Source organism: Globicephala melas, chromosome 16 (assembly GCF_963455315.2).
Source record: "Globicephala melas chromosome 16, mGloMel1.2, whole genome shotgun sequence".
NCBI classification, from domain to species: Eukaryota; Metazoa; Chordata; class Mammalia; order Artiodactyla; family Delphinidae; genus Globicephala; species Globicephala melas.
The window spans coordinates 9,273,472-9,293,463 of record NC_083329.1 but is presented as its reverse complement, the minus strand read 5'-3'; the positions used below and the strand labels follow the sequence as shown (position 1 = coordinate 9,293,463).

The following is a 19,992-nucleotide window of genomic DNA, read 5'->3' as shown; positions in this document are numbered from 1 at the left end:
GAATGCCGTCCCAAGTCATATACGTGCCAGCTCTTTTTTTTTTTTTTTTTTTCTTTTTTTGGCCGCTGCACACAGCATGCGGGATTTTAGTTCCCCGACCAGGGATCGAAACTGCGCCCCCTACGGTGGAAGCCCGGAGTCTTACCCACTGGACCGCCGGGGAAGTCCCTGTGCCAGCTCTTGAATTCCTTCTTCTGCAGGCCACTTTGCAACATTTTCTCCCCTTTGTCTAGGGACACGTTTTCAGTTTTCTGGCCAATCGTTTTCTGGCATCTTGACTGCCCAGGACAGCTGTGAAGCCAGAAATGCATGCAAGGTGCCGCCGGGTGCAGGCAGAGCCCAGGGTAGCCGAGGCCAGGCTGGCCGCATCCCAGCAGAGCAGTGGGGTCATGAGATGATGGAGTATCTTGGCCAGCATCTGGAGCGCCCGCAGCATGTTTTAAAATAAGGATCAGCCTCCTTGGCTGGTAGTGGCTGAGGGAGGAGGAGAAACGGGGAAGAAGCTCTAGAAAAAAGGAGAGAGGATGGATGAGAGGGAAGGCCAAGAAGAGGAGCATGGCAGGCAGGGTTGGAGGGAGAGATCACGGGGATCCCTGGAGTCGGGACAGGTGGCAGACGGGGCGAGCTCAGTCCTGCTGCAGTTGCCCTGGGCCTCCAGATAAAGGCTCTGACGAGTCAAGAGCAGGCTGGATGATGATAGCAACTAGTATTTCCCAAAGGCTCACTATGCTTTACTTGCATTCTTTCTCTGTCTTCCTTTCCTGCTCCTCTCCTTTACTTTAGCCACACTGGCCTCTGATATTTCTGCAACACACCAGGTGTGCGCCTACCCCAGGGCCTTTGCACTTGCTGTTCCCTTTGCCTAGGATGCTTCCCCCCACAGGTATCCCCCTGGTTCACGCCTTTACCTCGTTTCTGATCTTGGCTTCAGTGTTTCCTCCTTGGAGGGCTTTGCCCAGCTGCCTTATTTTAAAATTGCAACACCCCTCCCCTGGCTTTCTTTTTCTCCATAGCACTCGTCACCGTCCAACAGTCCATACGTTTTACTTGTTTATTGTTCCTTGACTGTCTTCTCCCTAAAGAATGTAACTTCCAGAAGGGCAAAGATTTCGTTCATTGTTGAATACCCAACGCCCAGAACAGGTACTTTGTTTGATCAGGCACTTGGTAAACGTATTTTTGAATGACAAGGATTTGAGCTATTCCTTAAACAGCCCTTATTGCTTCCACTTTACAGATGAGAGAGCTGAGGGTCAGCTTGTCCAGACCCTGGAGCCAATGGGTGAGAGCAGGATTTGTACCCAAGCAGCATGCCTGTCCAGTGATGGGTGGGCTGACCTGGGGCTCTGGTATTAGAGGGTTGTAGTCTGGCATGGGATGAGAGACTGTCCGAAGTGTCCTGTGTCCTTCAGTGACAGCTTTGTCTCCGTTTCCTCAGGATGTGGCTCTGAGCCGGTCTGTGTCCCCGATGGCCCCCACAGCAGCTCGGTAGAAGGAAGTCCTTTCCGTCCTCCGACACAGTCCTTCTCCTCCGTCTTCGATGAAGACAAGCCGATAGCCAGCAGCGGGACTTACAACTTGGACTTTGACAACATCGAGCTGGTGGATAATTTTCAGACCTTGGAGCCTCGCTCCTCAGACTCTAAGAATCAGGATTGCAAGGTGAGCTCGCGGAGGAAGTCCACGGACTCTGTCCCCATCTCTAAGTCGACGTTATCCCGCTCGCTCAGCCTGCAAGCCGGTGACTTTGATGGTGCTTCTTGCTCAGGCAACCCCGAGGCCGCGGCCCCGGCCCCGGATGCACATAGCACGGGTTCGAGCAGTGCTTCCAGTACCCTTAAGCGAACTAAGAAACCGAGGCCACCTTCCTTAAAAAAGAAACAGACCACTAAGAAACCCCCTGAAACCCCCCCAGTGAAAGAGACACAGCAAGAGCCAGCCGAAGAGAGTCCCGACCCCAGCGAGGAGAATCGAATCGCCGAGACGAAAACGGAATCGGCCAAGACGGAAGGTTCTGGACCAGCCTTATCGGAGGAGGCACCCGTAGAACCTGCTGCTGTGCCCAAGGCTGCCTGCCCTCTGGACTCCGAGGGTGCAGAAGGGGCCATCCCCCCAGCTTCTGGGGGTGGCAGAGTGCAGAACTCACCCCTCGCTGGAAGGAAAGCATTGTCTCCTGCCACGGCCCCAGAGGTGGTGGAGGTGTCCCCATTGGATACTGGGGGGCAAGAGGACTCCCCAGCCAAAGGCCTCTCAGTGAGGCTGGAGTTTGACTATTCTGAGGATAAGGGTAGTTGGGACACCCAGCAGGAAAACCCCCCTCCCACCAAAAAGATAGGCAAAAAGCCGGTTGCCAAAATGCCCCTAAGGAGGCCAAAGATGAAAAAAACACCCGAAAAACTCGACAACACTCCTGCCTCGCCTACCAGATCCCCTGCTGAACCCAATGACATCCCTATCGCTAAAGGTACCTACACCTTTGATATTGACAAGTGGGATGACCCCAATTTTAACCCTTTTTCTTCCACCTCAAAAATGCAGGAGTCTCCCAAACTGCCCCAACAGTCATACAGCTTTGACCCGGACGCCTGTGACGAGTCCACTGAGCCCTTTAAGACATGCTCTAAGACCCCCAGCTCACCTTCTAAATCCCCAGCCTCCTTTGAGATCCCAGCCAGTACCGTCGAAGCCAATGGAGTGGACGGGGATGGGCTGAACAAGCCCGCCAAGAAGAAGAAGACGCCCCTCAAGACGTAAGTTCAGGGGTGCAGGTGGTAAGATCGGAGTCGGGGCTGAGCATTGGCTGTGATTGTCGCTCACGTGCCTGGATGACCCGTCCCCCATTGGCTGCAGTGCCACCATGTTTGCGGCAGGATACCTGTTTTCATTCCTCTCTGCGCCCATGGTGCTGGCTTTTCCCATCCACATATCCCGTTGGGTCTAGAGTCATTGATCTTTTGCCTCAATTAGTCAGTGGTCTAAAGCTTTACTTGTAGCTGAAGACCTGACTTTCAACTTCAGGAGAGTGTGGGAACCATGGAAAGGGAGCAGCCCAGTGGAGGTCTGGTCAGCCTCCCTGTTGGTGACTTGGCATTTTCTGTTTAACACATGAATTGCTTTTTGGAGTGGCCTCAAAACTAAGAGATCTGCCCTTATATTATTAAAATTTGTAGTGTTTGTTTCTGCCCATTAAGGAGACATTAGCCCAGGAGGCAAACACAGTAGGCTTGGGAAGCCCTTGAGAGAGAGAGAGGTCCGGTCTGGGCCCCTTCCTGTACCCCAGCTAACGTGTAAGAAGCATGCCCGTTTGTCTTCAGCCCTGTGTAGTCATCTTCATAGACGAGCGTCCACAGGCACTGTAGGTCCAGAACAGGTCAATGCAACCTGAAAGGGAGAAGCAGTCCCCACGGTCCCCAGGAGGCCATTAATAATCAGGTCTGCTATCCAAACACTGGCCAAGTAGACTGAGCATAACACTACGTGTCCGTGCCTCTGGAATTCATCCCAAGACCCGGCTCCAACTCGGATGGCTACCGGTCCATCCTCAGGACTTTGGTCCAAGTGTAGGTGGTTTGGTGCTTGGAGCTTTTCTGCACTCATGTAGTAGCGTCAATAATTTAACAAGGCCAAGGAGACCGGGCTGCTGGCGGCAACTCAGCAGCACAGACCATAGCTGCTGGCCCCTCCGAGTCTGCCTGGCACAAATGGAGATAGATGGTGACCTGTTTACCTCTCGTTCTGGGCTCCCCCAAGCATTTAACATTTGAGAAGAACCCAAGGCTTCCTGAGAAGAAGGTCTCTAAGCAGGCTTTGGCCTTGGATCGCCTTACCTCTGTCCGGTGTTGGATAGAGGAAACAGTCCTGGCCAAAAATGGGACTTTTCTTAGGTCGGCGGCCAAACCAGGCCCTCCTTGAAGATTCCATAGCATCTTTGTTGGAAGCTTTATTTTAAGCCGCAAACCGGAGAAATCTGAAAGGCCCAAATCTCAAAGCTAATATCTCATTTGGGGGATGAGAGCCAGTTTGTAGCCACTACCTCCTCCTTCCCCGCAGGTAGCTTGGTTCTCTTCTGTTCTGTCATCAGAGGTAGCTAACCGAGGTTGGGGAAGCTAACCCATCTCCGGGTCTTACCTCTAGGGCAGATGGCTTGGAATCCTACACTGGGGTGACAAAGCTCTTTGAGCCACCAACATTTTATGGGATAACTGGAACCAAGAGAGGAAGGCGTTCTCTGACAGCCCCTCTCCAGAAAGCGGGGATGTGGCCCACACTTCCAAGCAGAGCAGCGGAGGGCTGTTGGAGCCTCTAACCCATTAATAACCAGTTGTCTGCAGATTTACCTTTTTTGTCAGTTCCTTCTGTCTGTCTCTCTTTTTCTTTGTCTTCCTGTCTTAGGATGGTTGAAGACGTGATGTCTGTCTGTTCTCTGTTGTAAGTAAATTAAACGGAATCTGCCTCTTACACTAAATGTGCTTTTTTCTGCCTTTGTTTTCGCTTCCAAGCTCTTCATTTCCTTTCCATGGCTGCTCCTTCCGTATTTCTGTGGCGGGCCTGGGAATGGTGGGGCATGGGGCTTCCCAGTAGCAGAGGTTATTTATCTGTTTCATCGTGATTAGCATAAATGAAACTGCTTGGCTGTGAAAACGTGATTATCCAACATCTGCCTGCTTGTCAGGAATGGAAGTTTCTTTTTCCCCTTGCTTATTGGACGTCTTCATCTGAAACCCATACATTTTTTTTTTTTTCACTCTCATCCCATTCTTTCATTTGAAATTGGGCGATTGCTTTCAAAGTATCGTGGCTTCACATTAAAATAACCACCCAGTCCAACCTCGGGCAGCAACCGCTACCACTTGTTCTGGCTACACGTGAAGCAGAAATGTTTGCGCTGTTTCAAATTGAGACTGATGGGAGCCCCCTGAAACGCAGGGTCAGCTCAGTGGAGCACACGGCTGTGAGAGCCATCGCCAGGCTGCTCTGGGTCAGCAGGACCGGGCTAGGTATCAGCATGCCATCTGGGGGTCGCCTTGTTGAGGGAGACAGAGCAACAGAGCAGACCACCGCTGTGCCTGGACTGCTTTGCCTCCCTGGCCAGGAGAGATCTTGTGGGCTGCTCCCGGGGGGCCCAAGGACAGGCACTTTCTCTGCCTCTCCATTATTCCACGAGGAGCAGGCCTGGCCCCAGACATCCAGCAGCCCCGGGATAGGGTGGAATCTCTCAGGCTCTCTTCTGCCCAAGGGATTTCTCTGGTATTTTAGAGCCATTTAGCAACTGTAAAATACACAGTTGTATCTTTATATGCATGGATAAATATATGCTTCAAGCTGTGATTGCACTGTTCACGTGGCAAATGTCATAAATGCTGTAAATAACCATTTATGGTATTTCTTTCATGACTGAAAGCCATTGTTGGAGCGTTTCATTCCAGAGAACACGAGGAGGAACTTGGTGCCAATTTGCTCTGTCCACCCAGTTAACATTTAGAGCAGGGGAGGGGAGGGGGGTGGTCTAAGGTGAGGGGGACCCCCGCACAAGCCCTTGCCTTGCTGGGGGCAGGACCAGACCACGGAGGGGCCTGAGACCAGGGGGCAGGGGCCGATCTGCAGGTGGAGAAGCCTCCATTCTGATAGTGGAGATGCACCCCTGACCACCCAGTAGACTTAAGGGAGGCGTCTGTGCTAAAAGCCCCTTCTGACTCCTCTGGAGTCTGAGCTGATGCTCCCTTTGCCTAGGTCCTCCCCTCTCCTCCCCTCCCCCTCAGCCCCCAGTTATTTACATGAGGGGGAAAAAAAGAGAGACCAGAGTTGTTAGTCGTGGTTAGGAAAGACATTTTTTAAAAAATTGTTTCATCTCCGAAAAACAGTTCCGGAGATTGGTTGCACAACAATGTGAATGTACTTCACGCTACTGAACTGTACACTTAAAAGCGTTGAAGATGGTAAATTTTATGTTATGTGTATTCTACCGTAATTTAAAAAAAAAATGATCTCACCCCTCGCCCTGCCTTTAGTCAGAATCCCACCCAGAAGGTCAGAGGTGCGGGAATCCATTAAGCTCAGGGTTCCTGCGCGTAGGAGGGAATCTGCCAGTTCTCGCTGAAGACCCGGGACTTTCCTTCCTGTTTCTGCACGGCTCCTTCAGTTGTTTGAGTGCTGTGTGGGCTTGGTCTTCTGTGAACTGGATCCTGTTAACTGGTGTCACGAGCTGACGTCCCCTCCCCCACCTTAGTTGGTTCAGACATTCCTGGATGGATCCAGATATATTAATCTGCTCACCAGAATCTGCCTTTTGAAATAAGAACATCTGGGTAAATTTAGCTTCATTTTCTGGGTCAGCTCTCCAAAATGGCATCTTTTCCAAGATTTCCAGCTTGATGACTCTTTCCCTCGGGGGCAATAATAATGTCTGTTAAAAAGTCGGAATGGATTGTCGGTGTGGACGTCTTTCAGTTGGTGTTGGAGTGGTGTAGACTGGAGGGTGGTCTGGGTCAGATACTCAGCAGTCAGACGCTCTGGGCCTCAGTCGGCTCTGGAATGTTCTGTGCCTCTGTCTGTTGTGTTTACATTTTCCATTTTGTTTCCAGTGACACATTTAGGGTGAAAAAGTCGCCAAAACGGTCTCCTCTCTCTGATCCACCTTCTCAGGTATAATGTTCCCTTGATACTTGTGATTTTATCCCTCACTCGGGAAGATAAGGCTGATGTGTTTTTACTCCCCATTAGTCAATAGAGTTTTCTTTTCTACTCATCATGCCCCTCTCCTTGCCTCCTACATGGAGGGTCCCTCAGTGTTTGCAAGACATTGTTTTGATCCCTTTCCTTGGGGAAACATCAGAGTATGTCCCAAGAATAGGCAGATGTTCAGGAAAAATGTCAGTTGGATTCTATGGGAGTCGTGCTGGTCCATTTGGGCCAGTTAATCTGTTGAGAACTTAACTTGAATATCAGGTTGCGGAAGACTGTTGAGATAAACGCATATATAGTGAGAAAGAAATGAATATGTGTCAGGACCCCTGGATTATGTAACCAGGGTCAGGATGGGGAGATAAAGGGCTTTCATCCCCCGCGGCAGTGGTGGCTTGGGCTCTTTCTTCATCCGAGTCCCTGTCTCCCTCTTCCTATAGTTCCTCTACCAAATATACGCCATTTCTTCTACCCTGTTTACAGACCAAGAAGGGTATCCTGAAGTATGTGCCAGGCCATTCAAGGTCATAAAACAAGCAAAGCCCTGGCCAGCCAACCCTGGGCAGGGCGAGGCTGCAGAGAGGCGCCCAGCCCCACGAGAGGGGTCTTGGGTCCAATGCCACCTCTGCTGTAACATTTCTGGGCTCCCACCCTGCCCTGCTCAGCTGCACACCCTCTGTGGAGGTGGAGATGAGACCCCCCTCTCTCTACCTCCCGTGTCAGGCGTGAGGACTGTCAGGCAATGTTGATGATGTTGATGTACAAGCCTGAAGCACGGTGTGGGCGTCACACTATAGTTGCCTTCATCAACATGCCCGTAGTAAAAGTTTCCTTATTTTTCTCAAAGCGAATGGGCAGGAGTATCTCAAATAACCAAGACACAAAATCCTGATTCTTTTAAAACCCACGGTCATCACCCCCTGAAACAAACCATCAGAAAAAGAAATTCATAGCGGAAAGACTTGGTGTCCTTGGGACTATTTTGAGCAGAGGAATTTGACAGGGACCGGTCCTGGTGAGGGGGGCCCAGACCCCTGTGGGTGGGCGCGGAGGCTGGACGAGAGAAGAGACAGCTTCCCTTCTCCTGGTAGGACCCCACCCCCGTGACCACGCCGGAAACGCCGCCCGTCATCTCCGCGGTGGTCCACGCAACCGACGAGGAGAAGCTGGCGGTCACCAACCAGAAGTGGACGTGCATGACGGTGGACCTGGAGGCCGACAAGCAGGACTACCCGCAGCCCTCGGACCTGTCCACCTTCGTCAACGAGACCAAGTTCAATTCGCCCACGGAGGGTAAGCAACTCGGTGGCCGCTGGACCACCACTCTGCCTTGGAGACCACTGCCCCTAGGGAGCAAAAGGCCAGAAAGGAACTTCTAAGCCAGGTAACCGTGCTGTTGGGGACCATCTCCCGGTGCACCCCGAGCTCAGGCTGCCTTTTGAAACAGCCTGAGGCTTGAAACCAGCCGAACGGTGACCCCGGGGCACCTGCTGAGAGCCTGCAGAGAGCTCTCTGCCTCGGGGTCCTGAGCTCACCTGAGCTTTGCACCTTCTCGGCTGTGTGGCTTACATCCCTTGAGGATTTTGAGTCAAGCGCTCAGGGTACGTCAACCTGCCTGTGGGGTCTCTTAGTCCACTGTTCATCGGCCCTACGGGACGTCCCACAGTGTGACCGACACCTGCTCAAGCCCCAAACCAGAGAGTCCCCCCAGGCTTGCCAACAAGAGGAACTGAGTCCTTCTGAATAGGCCCCAGGCAAGTCACTTATCTCATTAGTATCTTCCTTCCCCTTACCTATACCCACTTTCAGCTTTCTGCCTGATTCTTCGGCTTGAAAAATTCATGTATCTTAAGTCGGCAACTAGAACCTTCCTGCGAAGGATTAGTCCATTTCCAGGGGTGATGGTACCCTGCCTCCCTAGTCCTCCTGGGGCCTTTCCTCCACCCACCACCATGTAGGGCTTGTGAGCCTAGTACTGGACCGTCATTCCAGCACCGTGGGCTGTTGTGATGGTTCTAAGTTTCCCTTTCCAAGCTCTTGATTTCTAGCAATTTCTAAAAACTGAGTAGAATTCAATATGAGGACAGTCCTACAGGGAAACCTTATCTCCGCTTCTTTGCTGCTAAGGAGAAACCATGATCTCCATCAGACAGCCCCCTGCCCCCGCCTGGGCAGGGCAGGGCTGTAACCGAGGTGACTTAATTGTAAGTAGGAATGCTGCCTCTGGAGGTTCTTGTATGATCAGGCTTGTTGGCGGCTTGCTGTGTGCCCATGAGGTCTCTGAATGGTACCAGTGAGATCCATGTCAGGTTTGGGGGGGATTTGGGGTGCTTATCTTATTGTAATGCCTTTCTCTAGTTTGCTGATGAAAAGACAATCCAAATTACGAGTATTTGGACTTTCGGGCATTGTATTTTCTGCGTAATGGAGCCTTTGGTTGGTTGCCTGGTTGGCCCTCTGGCTACGGGTTTGGGAGGCTTAAGAGTGACCATGTCACTCCAACCTGACCCCTGGGGCCCAGGCCTGGCCTCAGCTTTTTTCAGTCCTCCTTTTCCTCTGTGCACACACCCCCGGACCGTGACTGTACCGGATGGAACCACTTTCCCCCAGGGACGCCCCTGCTCAGCTCCCCTGCAGTGGCTGCTGCAGGATGCCCCCTGCTTCCCTGTCTCCCAGGCTTGTCCTGCCCGCTCCCAGCCTTTCCCTGGACATGGCCCCTCTGCCGTTTGCTATCAGTGCTTGGTCTGAACTCGCTCTGAGGTTACGTAACGCGGTAAGGATGATGCGGGTGCTTCTCTTGCTTCCCTACTAGACTGTGTGTTTCTTAAAGACAGGAAGCCCATCTGAGCCAGCTTTGTTTTCCTTACAGCACCGTGAACACCGTAAGGGCTAAAGACAGCTTTGTGAGGAAAAGAAAATAGAAGCCTAGGCAGGTAGACAGCTTAGAGTCCACAGTTTGATCTTTGCATCAGTCAGCACCTGTGTGAGGGAGACGGGGCGGGGGAGGAGGGGAGGGCGTGTTGACAGCCCGGAAGCAGCAGGGGGTGGCTGAAGGCTAGCAGGGGCCTGGCCAGTTTGTAGCACCTGTGGTTTCCTGCTGGCTTACCTCTCTTGAGGCTTAATAAGAAACTTTTAAATGTCATAGAAGCCAACCTGAGCTCGCCATTATAGATAGGAATCAAAAGGTGTGTGTTTTGGGCTATGTGTGTGTGGTTGTACCATCAGGAACCAAATAAATACATGCTTTTTTTTTTTTTTTTTTTTGGCCGCGCCACATGGCTTGAGGGATCTTAGTTCCCTGACCAGGGATTGAACCCGGGTCCACGGCGGTGAAAGCGGGGAGTCCTAACCACTGGACCACCAGGGAATTCCCTACATGCATTATTTTCATAATACCTTTCAAGCTAATAGGTGCTCCATTCAGTGGTAACATCTATTTCCTCATCTTTAACTTAGAACTAAAGCAGTCCACTCACTAGCTTAGTGGCATATTTGAGAATTGTTTGTTTTCTGCAAAAGTTCCACAAATAGGGAAATCTGTAAGTTTGGAACAAAACTCTAGTAAACCTGCCTCCTTAGAAAATGACTGTGGGGCTTCCCTGGTGGCACAAGGTTAAGAATCCGCCTGCCAATGCAGGGGACACGGGTTCGAGCCCTGGTCCGGGAAGATCCCACATGCCGCAGAGCGGCTAAGCCCGTGAGCCACAACTCAGCCTGCGCTCTAGAGCCTGCGAGCCATAACTCCTGAGCCCGTGTGCCACAACTACTGAAGCCCGCGCCCCTAGAGCCCATGCTCCGCAACAATAGAAGACACTGCAATGAGAAGCCCACGCACCGCAACGAAGAGTAGACCCCGCTCGCCGCAACTAGAGAAAAGCCCACGTGCAGCAACAAAGACCCAATGCAGCCATAAATGAATGAATGAATGAAAAAGAAAAAGAAAATGTGAATATGTGGGAAGTCCTGACCATAGTTACAGCTGGTGGGCGATGGGAAATCCATTGTCTATGTGAATTCAGAACAGCCTCGGTTTCAAGAGGTGTGGCCTGCATTCACCTCTCTAATGTACCTGGTTCCCTCCAGCAACTGGATGTAGAAACTGGATGCAGAGCCCTGTTCTCGGATTGTCCTCCTGTTACTGAGCCACGTCCGGCCATACCAGACACGAACCTGGTTGGGGTGCAGATGTATTCCCCAGAAAGAGCCTGCCCAGTGCTGCAGCCACGATTGAGGCTTTCTTACACTGAAGTCATAAATCACAGGAAAATGAAATGTTGGGTTAGAAATAATATTTGCCACTTGGACACGTATTCACTGCAATATGAATTCTCCAAGTAACAATAATAAGGAGGAGCTGTCGGGCTTCCCTGGTGGCGCAGTGGTTGAGAGTCCGCCTGCCGATGCAGGGGATGCGGGTTCGTGCCCCGGTCCGGGAAGATCCCACATGCCGCGGAGCGACTGGGCCCGTGAGCCATGGCCGCTGAGCCTGCGCGTCCGGAGCCTGTGCTCCGCAGCGGGAGAGGCCACAGCAGTGAGAGGCCCGCGTACTGCAAAAAAAAAAAAAAAAAAAGAGGAGCTGTCATTGGTGGAGTAGCCCTGCTGCGCCTTTTCATATGTGATTTCATTTCACCCTCCCAGCTCTAGGTGGTGGATTTCTGCACTTCCTCACGTAAGAGCGAGGGAGCAGAGGCTTTGAGCTGTTAAGATTTGCTGAGTGTTGAGGGGCTAGTTCTCGTAGGACCAGGTCTGCCTGACTCGAAGGGCCTCTTCTTTTCCGCCATGCTCTTTACGTGAGCGTCCTACAGACTTCCTTTCGTTCAGTGTAGAATGAGGATGTTGAGCTGATCGGTGCTTCCCTACCTGGGTTCACAAGAGATTCAAGTTGTCTTAATATTTCAGAAAACCTGTGGAGCTGGGTTAGAAAGATGCCCAGCTAGTTTAAAACCGCATGCTTGGGGGCTGTAATCATATCAGCTCACTGTGGTGACACTGATACTCTCTCATTGATTTAAACCTCAGATTGGCAAAATTATAAACATTTTTCTGTGAGTGCTTGCTTAGCAAATGCCCTTTTCTGGAGCAATCTATTGAAACATGGTGCCGTGAGAGAAAACCTTGTGCATGTGATCCCCAGAGATGGAAAGTTTAGGAACCACTGGACGACAGAGCCTCTGAAACCTCTTAGCTCTGGTCTGAGACCCTGAGGGAGTATTTGCTTTAGATTCGAAGGTCTGGATGGCCATTGCTGGTCACCCTCTCTCCCTCTACACACAGCTGCACCAGCACCTCCTCTTGCAAACAATAGAGAAGGGGTGTCCTTCTCAGGAGCCTAACCTGGTCTTCAGTGGTGGGCGCCGTTGTTGTCACACTACAGGCATGTAGAAGGGCCACCCAAGGAAGTTGGAGCAGTGTCTTTGTCCCCTTCCAAAAGGCTCGTCTCCTCTCATCACTTACGTTAAAAGTTTCAGAAATATTAGCAAAGAGCAGTAACAGACCTGGTCACCGTCCCTTACCTTTGCGTGACCAGCTGTGGGGCTTTTCATCTTACATCAAATCATTTTACCCTGCAAGATGTATGCGCTTTGAGCTCCATTTATGGATAAGTCGATGGGCCTAGAGAAGTCAGAGAGTTGGCTTCCCTGATCCTGGCAGTGGCAATCAGGACTCGGTTGCATCCTTCCGGCTTCTACCCAGGCTCCTTCGGTCCCCCAGCAAAGCTCCAGCCATGAGAGTCAGATGGAAACACAGGCCCCTTGCCTTCAGAACGACAGGACCCATTAAAAATAACTTCGGGGGAATTTCCTGGCGGTCCAGTGGTTAGGACTCCTCGCTTTCACTGCAGTGGGCCCGGGTTCGATCCCTGGCCGGGGAACTAAGATCCCGCAAGCCGCACGGTGCAGCCAGAAAACCAAAATAAAACAAAACTTCTGGCCTCTTCAGCTCGGGGCAGCACGTGCTTTAGTGAGCGGCCTCTTCTCTCATTTGTAAAGATGTTGAGCCATTTGGTATAACTGGCGTTACCCTTCCTGGCCTGCCTGCTGCGTGTGGCGTAGTTGAAAAATGGGGCTAAAATTGGACGTGGCTCCCCTCTCCAAGCCTCCCCTCTAAGGGTTAGAATTTAAGGCAGGGGAATGGGATTTTGAAAACCAAGTTCAGTAAGATTTTTCTCAAAAGGTCTGAGACCCTCTTGGCAGGTAGGAAAGAAGGCAGATGAATGAGCTCAGTGATCTGAAACTCCCCCAGATCTGCTGCCCGGAAACGAGCTCAGATTCCAGGTGGGACACGGAGGAGAGCTGGTAACCAGAGCCGGCACTGACGCGGGGCCCCAGGGCCTAGAAAACCTCCACGGTGACCTCAGCTTATTCCGTGCATCCCAGGTGCTCTGTGGCATTGTGGGGTGTGCGGGGGTGTGGTTTCTGTGAAATAATTTAGGGTTAAATCATGCCTTGGCGATAGTAATACCTTGGAGGAGGAAGCAGCTGATTCACTATTATCTTTTCCATTTAGACGGTCTTTAGTAGAGCAATAAAATGATAGTTCTGGGGTCCTGCACCCGGAAAGTGACAGGTCTAGAAGTGGGCCTAGAAATCACTTTGTCCTTCACTGTCCCTTGCCTTTGAAAGATAGTAAGTCTTAGTAAACGAATGCTTCTTCGTCTTCAGTTGAGGCAGAGCCTAGGGACAGATTCACACGACGGTTACAGACACTCTGAGTTCCTGCCCAGCATATGGTTTGGCTTAGTCTCCATTCTTCCCAAGTGGTGCACAAGTCAGGGCCTTAAGGATGCATGAGGTCCTTCTGGTCGTTAATCCACAAAACTGTCTCCATTCCCGTGATCAGGTATCCAGTGAGAGTATCTGGAGTTTTCTTTGCAGCCTAAAGTCTCCGGTCAATTTGAAATAGGTCATCTTTCCATCAAATTGGACTTTAATAGTCTTTGCAGCTGAACATTTGGTTTGGACCGGCCCTGTTGGCACTGGAAGAATTTTGGGAAGCACTCTAGACAACTCGCAAAGCTTCTCTTACAGCAGCACTGTTCTTCCCTTGCTTCCGACAACTGGATGGGCAACTGTGGGTCCAGTTCCAAAATGTCACCAGGACTTGGGAAGGTTCCGTGTATCGCACGTGAGACTTACAGAGAAAAGCAACACCCGCAGTGTACACACTGTCTGATCTGAAAACTCTGTGCAAAATGCTCAGATCTTTGCCCAGTCAAATCCGTGCTTGGTCATGACATTTAATTCTCTTGGAACTCTCTCAGGCCCAAATGGCAGAAGCCCCTTTACGGTAAGGGGTTTACCAGTTGTCTGAAAATAGCTGAGTCGAGCCTCCTCTTCTGACCATATCAGAAATCTCAGTCAGTGGACACTCTCAGAAAGCTTAAAGCCTTGTTCCGGACCCCACCTGCCCAGCCCCAAACTTCTCACTCCCCCTCCCCTCTCTGGCACTCACCTCTCCTTCTGTTTCTTTTGCAGAGTTGGATTACAGAAACTCCTATGAAATCGAATATATGGAGAAAATTGGTTCCTCCTTACCTGTAAGTTCTTCTGCCTTCAGCCAGCAGGGAACTTGCTCTCCCACCCTGTCAGTTTGGTGAACTGGGACTGGGGGAGTTGAGGTTTGTCTCAATCCACTTCAGATGCCATTTTCAGGGAGAAAAATGATAGGATGCTGTTAGGCTCCCTGCAGAATTACTTCCTAGACTGAGAAGGAACTCGTCAAGAGATTTCTTTTAAAACAGGTGGAGGGAGTGGTTTGGTGGTGTCTAAGGTGTGCCGTTATCTGGTTTCTTCAGATTAATTGCTTCCTAGAACTGAAAATTGTCCCTTTGGGCAGTAAGCCTTTCCCCCATCTCTTTTTCATTTTGAGTTGTGATGATGGGCACCTGTCTTCCCTGGCTTAACATGTGCTGCTGCTGTGGCATTTGGTCCTGGACATGACCTCTTGTACTGCTGTTGTCCAGAGATGCCCCCAGAGGTGTGGAGATGCCCAGGAAGGCTTGTGCAACACTCAGCAGCCCGGACACGTTGCTCTTATCTCTCTTTCTTTGCATCATTCATAGATGGGGTGTTGCTGTTTCTAAACCACATCTGCTGTAAGTCAGTGAACCTTGATGGTGGCGTTCATCACAATGGGGCGTCATGCCCATCTCCCCCATTCAACTGTGGGCCACGCCCGGACGGGGGTCTCGCCTACCCCTCTGTTTATCCTCCGTGGCCAGCATGGTTGCCCATCCAGAGAGGATGGCCCCTAAATGCCGATGGGCTGAGCAGCATGGAGCACACCAACACCATTGCAGTCCCCCCCGGAAATGTTCCCAACTGCAGGCGGTCCCACTTTCTTCCTACACTTTCCTCTTCCCTCCGGTCCTCCTCTCCTCTCTCTTAGCCAGCGCCGCTTTCTCCTCTCTTCCGGGTGGCTGGAGAGAAATGAAGGCTTCTCCCTGATGAGTTATCTGTCCCCATTGAAGAGCGCTCTGGTTTTCGTCTCTGTAGCGTGTTTAGGCCACTGCATCCGAGCTGACGTGTGACTTTGATCCCTGCAGCAGGACGACGACGCCCCGAAGAAGCAGGCCTTGTACCTTATGTTTGACACTTCTCAGGAGAGCCCGGTCAAGTCTCCCCCCGTCCGGATGTCGGAGTCCCCGACGCCGTGTTCAGGGTACGACTTCCATGTTGAGAGAGTTACACCCCGGGGCGGAGGTCCCCAGGCCTCAGAGCACCTGCCCTGCTCTCCTGAACGCCATTCATTTGCACACACTCAGGCAGCCCACGATCCCATCTCCCTGTGTCCACACGGGCACAGAGGCAGTGGGTTTGTCACGGGCTGCCCTTTGGACTAAGGTAGCACCTTTTCACTGCTGAGAGCGGGAGCCCCTCCCATCACCTGCCAGTGCACGCCGCTTTATTGTGTAAGTTGTCCCGTGGGGAGGCTTCAGTGCCCGAATCCCACTCCCAACCCCTGCTGGTTGTATGACCTGATGCGAGTTACTTGACCCTCCTGGGCTGCAGTTTCCTCACGTGTAAAGTGAGAGTAATAATAAAATTGATCCTGTAGGGATTTTTTTGAAGATGAATTGAGGTGCCACTTGGGATAGGGGTAGGGGTACCTGTTCAAATAGCCAAAAGGAGGAGTAAAGTGAGATGCTGTAAGGAAAGCACTTGTCGCAGGGCCTGGCACAAATGAAGTTCTGATAAACGTTTATTACTCATATGGATGTGAATGCAAGCATTTGTCAGGCTCCTGTTCTGAGCTGTGTGGTGCTGGATTGGGTGGGGGGGTGGGTATCATGCTAACACTGGGACCTTCCTGTCCTCTCCTACCTGCCGCTTTCACTGCGTAGGAGTGAACGCTCTTGCTATGACTTCCCGTACCTACTCCGGAATCTGCTCAGGGTGGTGGGAACGAGATGATGATGTTACTGTAACAGCAGTAATGGTGCCTTATGACTGGCACTGTGTCGAGCGCTTTAGGCGCAGGCAGCATCTCACTCGATCTTCACAGAGTTACAGTACCTAATCCCTCCCACCAAGGTGCACAGTCAAGGGGTCGGCAGTCTGCTTACCTCCAGAGCTCGTACCCTTAGCCAGTGGCATCTGTGCTTCTGGCTGTCCGTTGTCAGCAGGCTCTTACGTGGGGCTGGACCACCCTCTATCCAGCCAACGGACCCCTTGGTCACCTAAGCCCTGCCCGTGTTCCTCGGGGAATATAACCTTGGGAGTCTGGGATCGCTTGCTCTGTTAGTCGGGGCATCCTGGCTAATTTCAGTGGGGTTTCCAGTGCAGCCTCTAACGATGCGCTTTGCTTCCTTAGCTCCAGTTTTGAGGAGACTGAAGCCCTTGTGAACGCCGGGGCAAAGATCCAGCATCCCGTTGCACGAGGGCTGGCCCCCAGCCAGGAGCCACACTTGCAGGTGCCAGAGAAATCCTCCCAGAAAGAGCTGGAGGCCATGGCCTTGGGCACCGCCTCAGAAGTGATCGAAATTGTAAGTGGGGTTGGAGGGGCCCGAGATCACTGCGGGTGAGCCCTGGGTCAGCTGGGTTCTGTCACCACTCGGACCAGGCCTTCAGAGCAACACTCCCCTGGGACCTGATGTGGGTCCCTATCCCCCTATCCCGCCAGAGAAGCCAGCCTAGGAGACCCCACCCCATAATGATGAGAGAAGGTCTCTTCGTCCTCACTAATGTGGTTTTGCAGTTCTCACCTAAGTGCTTTATTTGCCTTCAGGGTTATTCATTTTCCACTTCTAGACCCTTCAGGCTGGACTGTTGGTTTTTGAGCTGCCATCAGTCTGTACCCTGCTTCTCTGTCCTCTTCGGCAGAGGGCAGAGTATGGTAGATCAGGAAACACTCTCCTTTTGAGGAACAGTTGGTTCTCCTGGGCTTTGGTGATGGGAAGTCCCTCCTGTTTATAGACCAGGACTTATACCTCTTCCCTCCCAACCCCTGTGGGACCTGCAGAGCGAATAGACCTGAGCTGAAGGCCTCACCCACGCGCCCCACACGTCTAAAATCGATCACCCTTCTGGCCAATTCTGTTTTTCTATTTTTACTTCCCCCCAGCAATCCCCAAGAGGGTATGAGGCCATTGACTTGGCGTGTTGCTTTATTGCTCCAGATTAGTAGACATTCATTTATCTCACGCATCAAGTATTTATTTAGCACCTACTGTATGTCTGGCAGGTGGATACTGGGAAAATAACAGTGAGCAAAAAGAGAGTCCAGACGGGACCTAGGCTGTCTCTCAAATAGATACTATGAAGGACTCATGCATGATTCAACTTCTGCAACCTTTGCCTTCTGATTTTGAAGTCTTTCTGATCTACCAGTTTGAGGTCATCTTTCCATTATTTAGAAAATGACCTTTACCAAACCTTCCTTTGGATGTTTACAATGGAAAGTAGGTTCTTGATGACTTACGTTTAAAAACCCCATCACCTACCTTGTCTCCTACCCACTGAGGTTCTCAAGTAAATAAGTAAAGGGTAGCTTTCCTCCTAGCAACTGGTTATGGAGTGAGGGTGACACGGGGTGGAGAGGGCACCTAAGGCTGTGCTTTTGGGGAGCGGGTTGGGCCTGCCCATCTCACGATGCCCATGATCAGCATGTGGGAATTAGTCCAGATGAAAAGGAACGTATTGGCACCTAACTGATACTCTCTTCAGCCTTAAGGCAGAGATATCCAGCCAATAGATGGGTGGTCCTTGCTTGGAACCGATATCACTCTGCTCTCCTCTATTTTTCCTCTGTGTCCTCCTCTGCCGGCCTTCAGACAGCTCCTGAGGGCTCCTTTGCCTCTGCTGATGCCCTCCTCAGCAGGCTAGCTCATCCAGCCTCTCTCTGTGGTGCGCTTGACTATCTGGAACCCGACTTAGCAGAAAAGAACCCCCCAGTATTTGCTCAGAAACTTCAGGTTTGTAGCCCACGTGTGACCTTTGGGGAGTTTGTCAAAACCTCAGTAGAGAATGAACCTCCGAACTCCAAATGCAATGAGGCAGGATTTAATGGAGCATTGCTGAGAATGTTCCAGATGGAATAGCTTCCCCTCAAAGACAGATATATGTGGTGGTCTTTACCCAGGACGCCAGAGTGCTATAAATCGTGCCATTACATGTGGAACAAACCATTTGTATTTCAATTTGGAAAATGGACCGAAGCAGTCATTTTTTAGAAGTTTTGATAGCCCCAAAAGCAGTTTCTCTGATTTATTCATGGAACCAAGGGTATTAGCTCACCATGGAGCCAGGCTGTTTATGTATACAAGGTTATCTCAGACCCCTGTTGAGATAACATCTGGACTCAGGTCTTGTATCTGGCACCAAAACAATTGTCTACAGTCTGTGCTTTAAATTTGACAGCTCAATTTGATACCCTCTAGACTGGGATGTTCAGAGCAAAAACTTAAGAGAGATTGTTAATAGTCATTTGAGATATGCAAATCCGCTCGTGGAAATTGTTGGCCGACTTGACATGAAATGAACAAAAGGAGAGAAATTGAAAGAACCGTGCATTAAAAATTCTGATCCCATTTTAAAAATTATTTCGTATTTGTGTCATACTTCCCGCCAGACATCCCAAAGGGTGATTTAAAAAAAAAAAAAAGGAAATGAGACACTTATTTCATGATCTGCTGAGGTGTTAATTGTGAAAGAAAGCCAGCGTGTATGTTTCCCCGAGTACCTGTCATGACACATTCACGTGGCACATTCGTTTCTTGGATGTGGAAAACATTTCCGTCCTGTCTCAGTGCATTTCCCCTGCGGTTTGCTCATTTCCCACCCCTCCGGCAGGAGGAGTTAGAGTTTGCCATCATGCGGATAGAAGCCCTGAAGCTGGCCAGGCAGATCACCCTGGCTTCCCGTAGCCGCCAGGACACCAAGGTACCGGTTTGCTGCTGCCGTGTGCTGCCTCTTGAGAATGTTGTGTGGTCCAGAAGCTTCTTTGCTAACCATGGCCAGGCAGGTGTTCGACAAAGTATGATTTTTCAAAAAGCTAAAAGTGTAATTTGTGCATAAGTACACACTGAACACACCAGCAGGATGGTAAGGCTTGTTGAATGGAGGAAAATACGAGAAACCGATGTCCAGTCAGTGGGGTAAGGAGGCTGGAATAAGATTGCAAAGTTAGATATAAAACAGGTTAATACTAGTTAAACAGGACAGATAATTCATAACCTTTGAGGTTCTTTTTTCTTCCTATAGAAATCATTTGCTTCGCTACTAATAAAAAATAATTTGCACCTTTTCTATTTTCTACAAGTTAACATCTAATCATACTGAGGCTGGATCCCAGTCAATAGTGAATAGGTGAAAACAAGACCTTCCTGAGATGTCAGATGACCCTTAGGCCAGGGTCAAAAGGATTACAGAAAAGCGGTCTTTTTCTGCAACGGGAGAGCGTAAATATTTCAGGTTTTGTAGGCATCTGTTGATCTCTGTAACAACTAACTCAGCTCTGGCACCAAGCTCTGCTAAAGCAGCACCGGACCACACGTGGATGAACGGGTGTGGCGGGTTCCGGGAAAACCCTTTTTACAGAAAAGGGCAACAGGCCATTTGAGCCATCGCCGTAATCTGCCAACCCTTCTCTAGGGCAGAGTGTGATATTGACAAGACCTGCAGAAATTGTTTGGCTGGCTTCCAAGTTTGGAGTCATTTTTCTTAACAACTGGAATGTGTTGCTGATGACACGCACGATGGAGCGTGGTCCAGGGAGGTTCAGCCCACCCCCAGGGCTGACGGGTGCGCCTGGCCTCTGAGGATCCGCCTCATTCCCTCTCCCACACCCCACCCCCAGTTGGCAGCCCGGCGA

At 50.9% G+C, this 19,992-nt stretch overlaps 1 protein-coding gene across 8 annotated transcripts in view; it reads left to right on the top strand.

The window, feature by feature from the left end:
* Positions 1-19,992, top strand: part of LOC115843375 (transforming acidic coiled-coil-containing protein 2) — a 136,549-nt gene that overhangs the window by 96,176 nt on the left and 20,381 nt on the right. For 2 of the 8 annotated variants that reach the window (XM_070043817.1, XM_030839315.2), the window contains 8 exons: positions 1,439-2,750; positions 6,582-6,642; positions 7,773-7,974; positions 14,157-14,218; positions 15,227-15,342; positions 16,495-16,666; positions 17,954-18,094; positions 18,972-19,061. In XM_070043817.1, the coding sequence (XP_069899918.1) occupies positions 1,439-2,750; positions 6,582-6,642; positions 7,773-7,974; positions 14,157-14,218; positions 15,227-15,342; positions 16,495-16,666; positions 17,954-18,094; positions 18,972-19,061 (2,156 nt within the window). Of the gene's footprint in view, positions 1-1,438; positions 2,751-4,392; positions 4,429-6,581; positions 6,643-7,772; positions 7,975-14,156; positions 14,219-15,226; positions 15,343-16,494; positions 16,667-17,953; positions 18,095-18,971; positions 19,062-19,992 lie in introns of all 8 variants that reach the window. The other 6 variants (XM_060285903.1, XM_060285900.2, XM_060285904.1 and 3 more) reach the window with 4 other exon arrangements.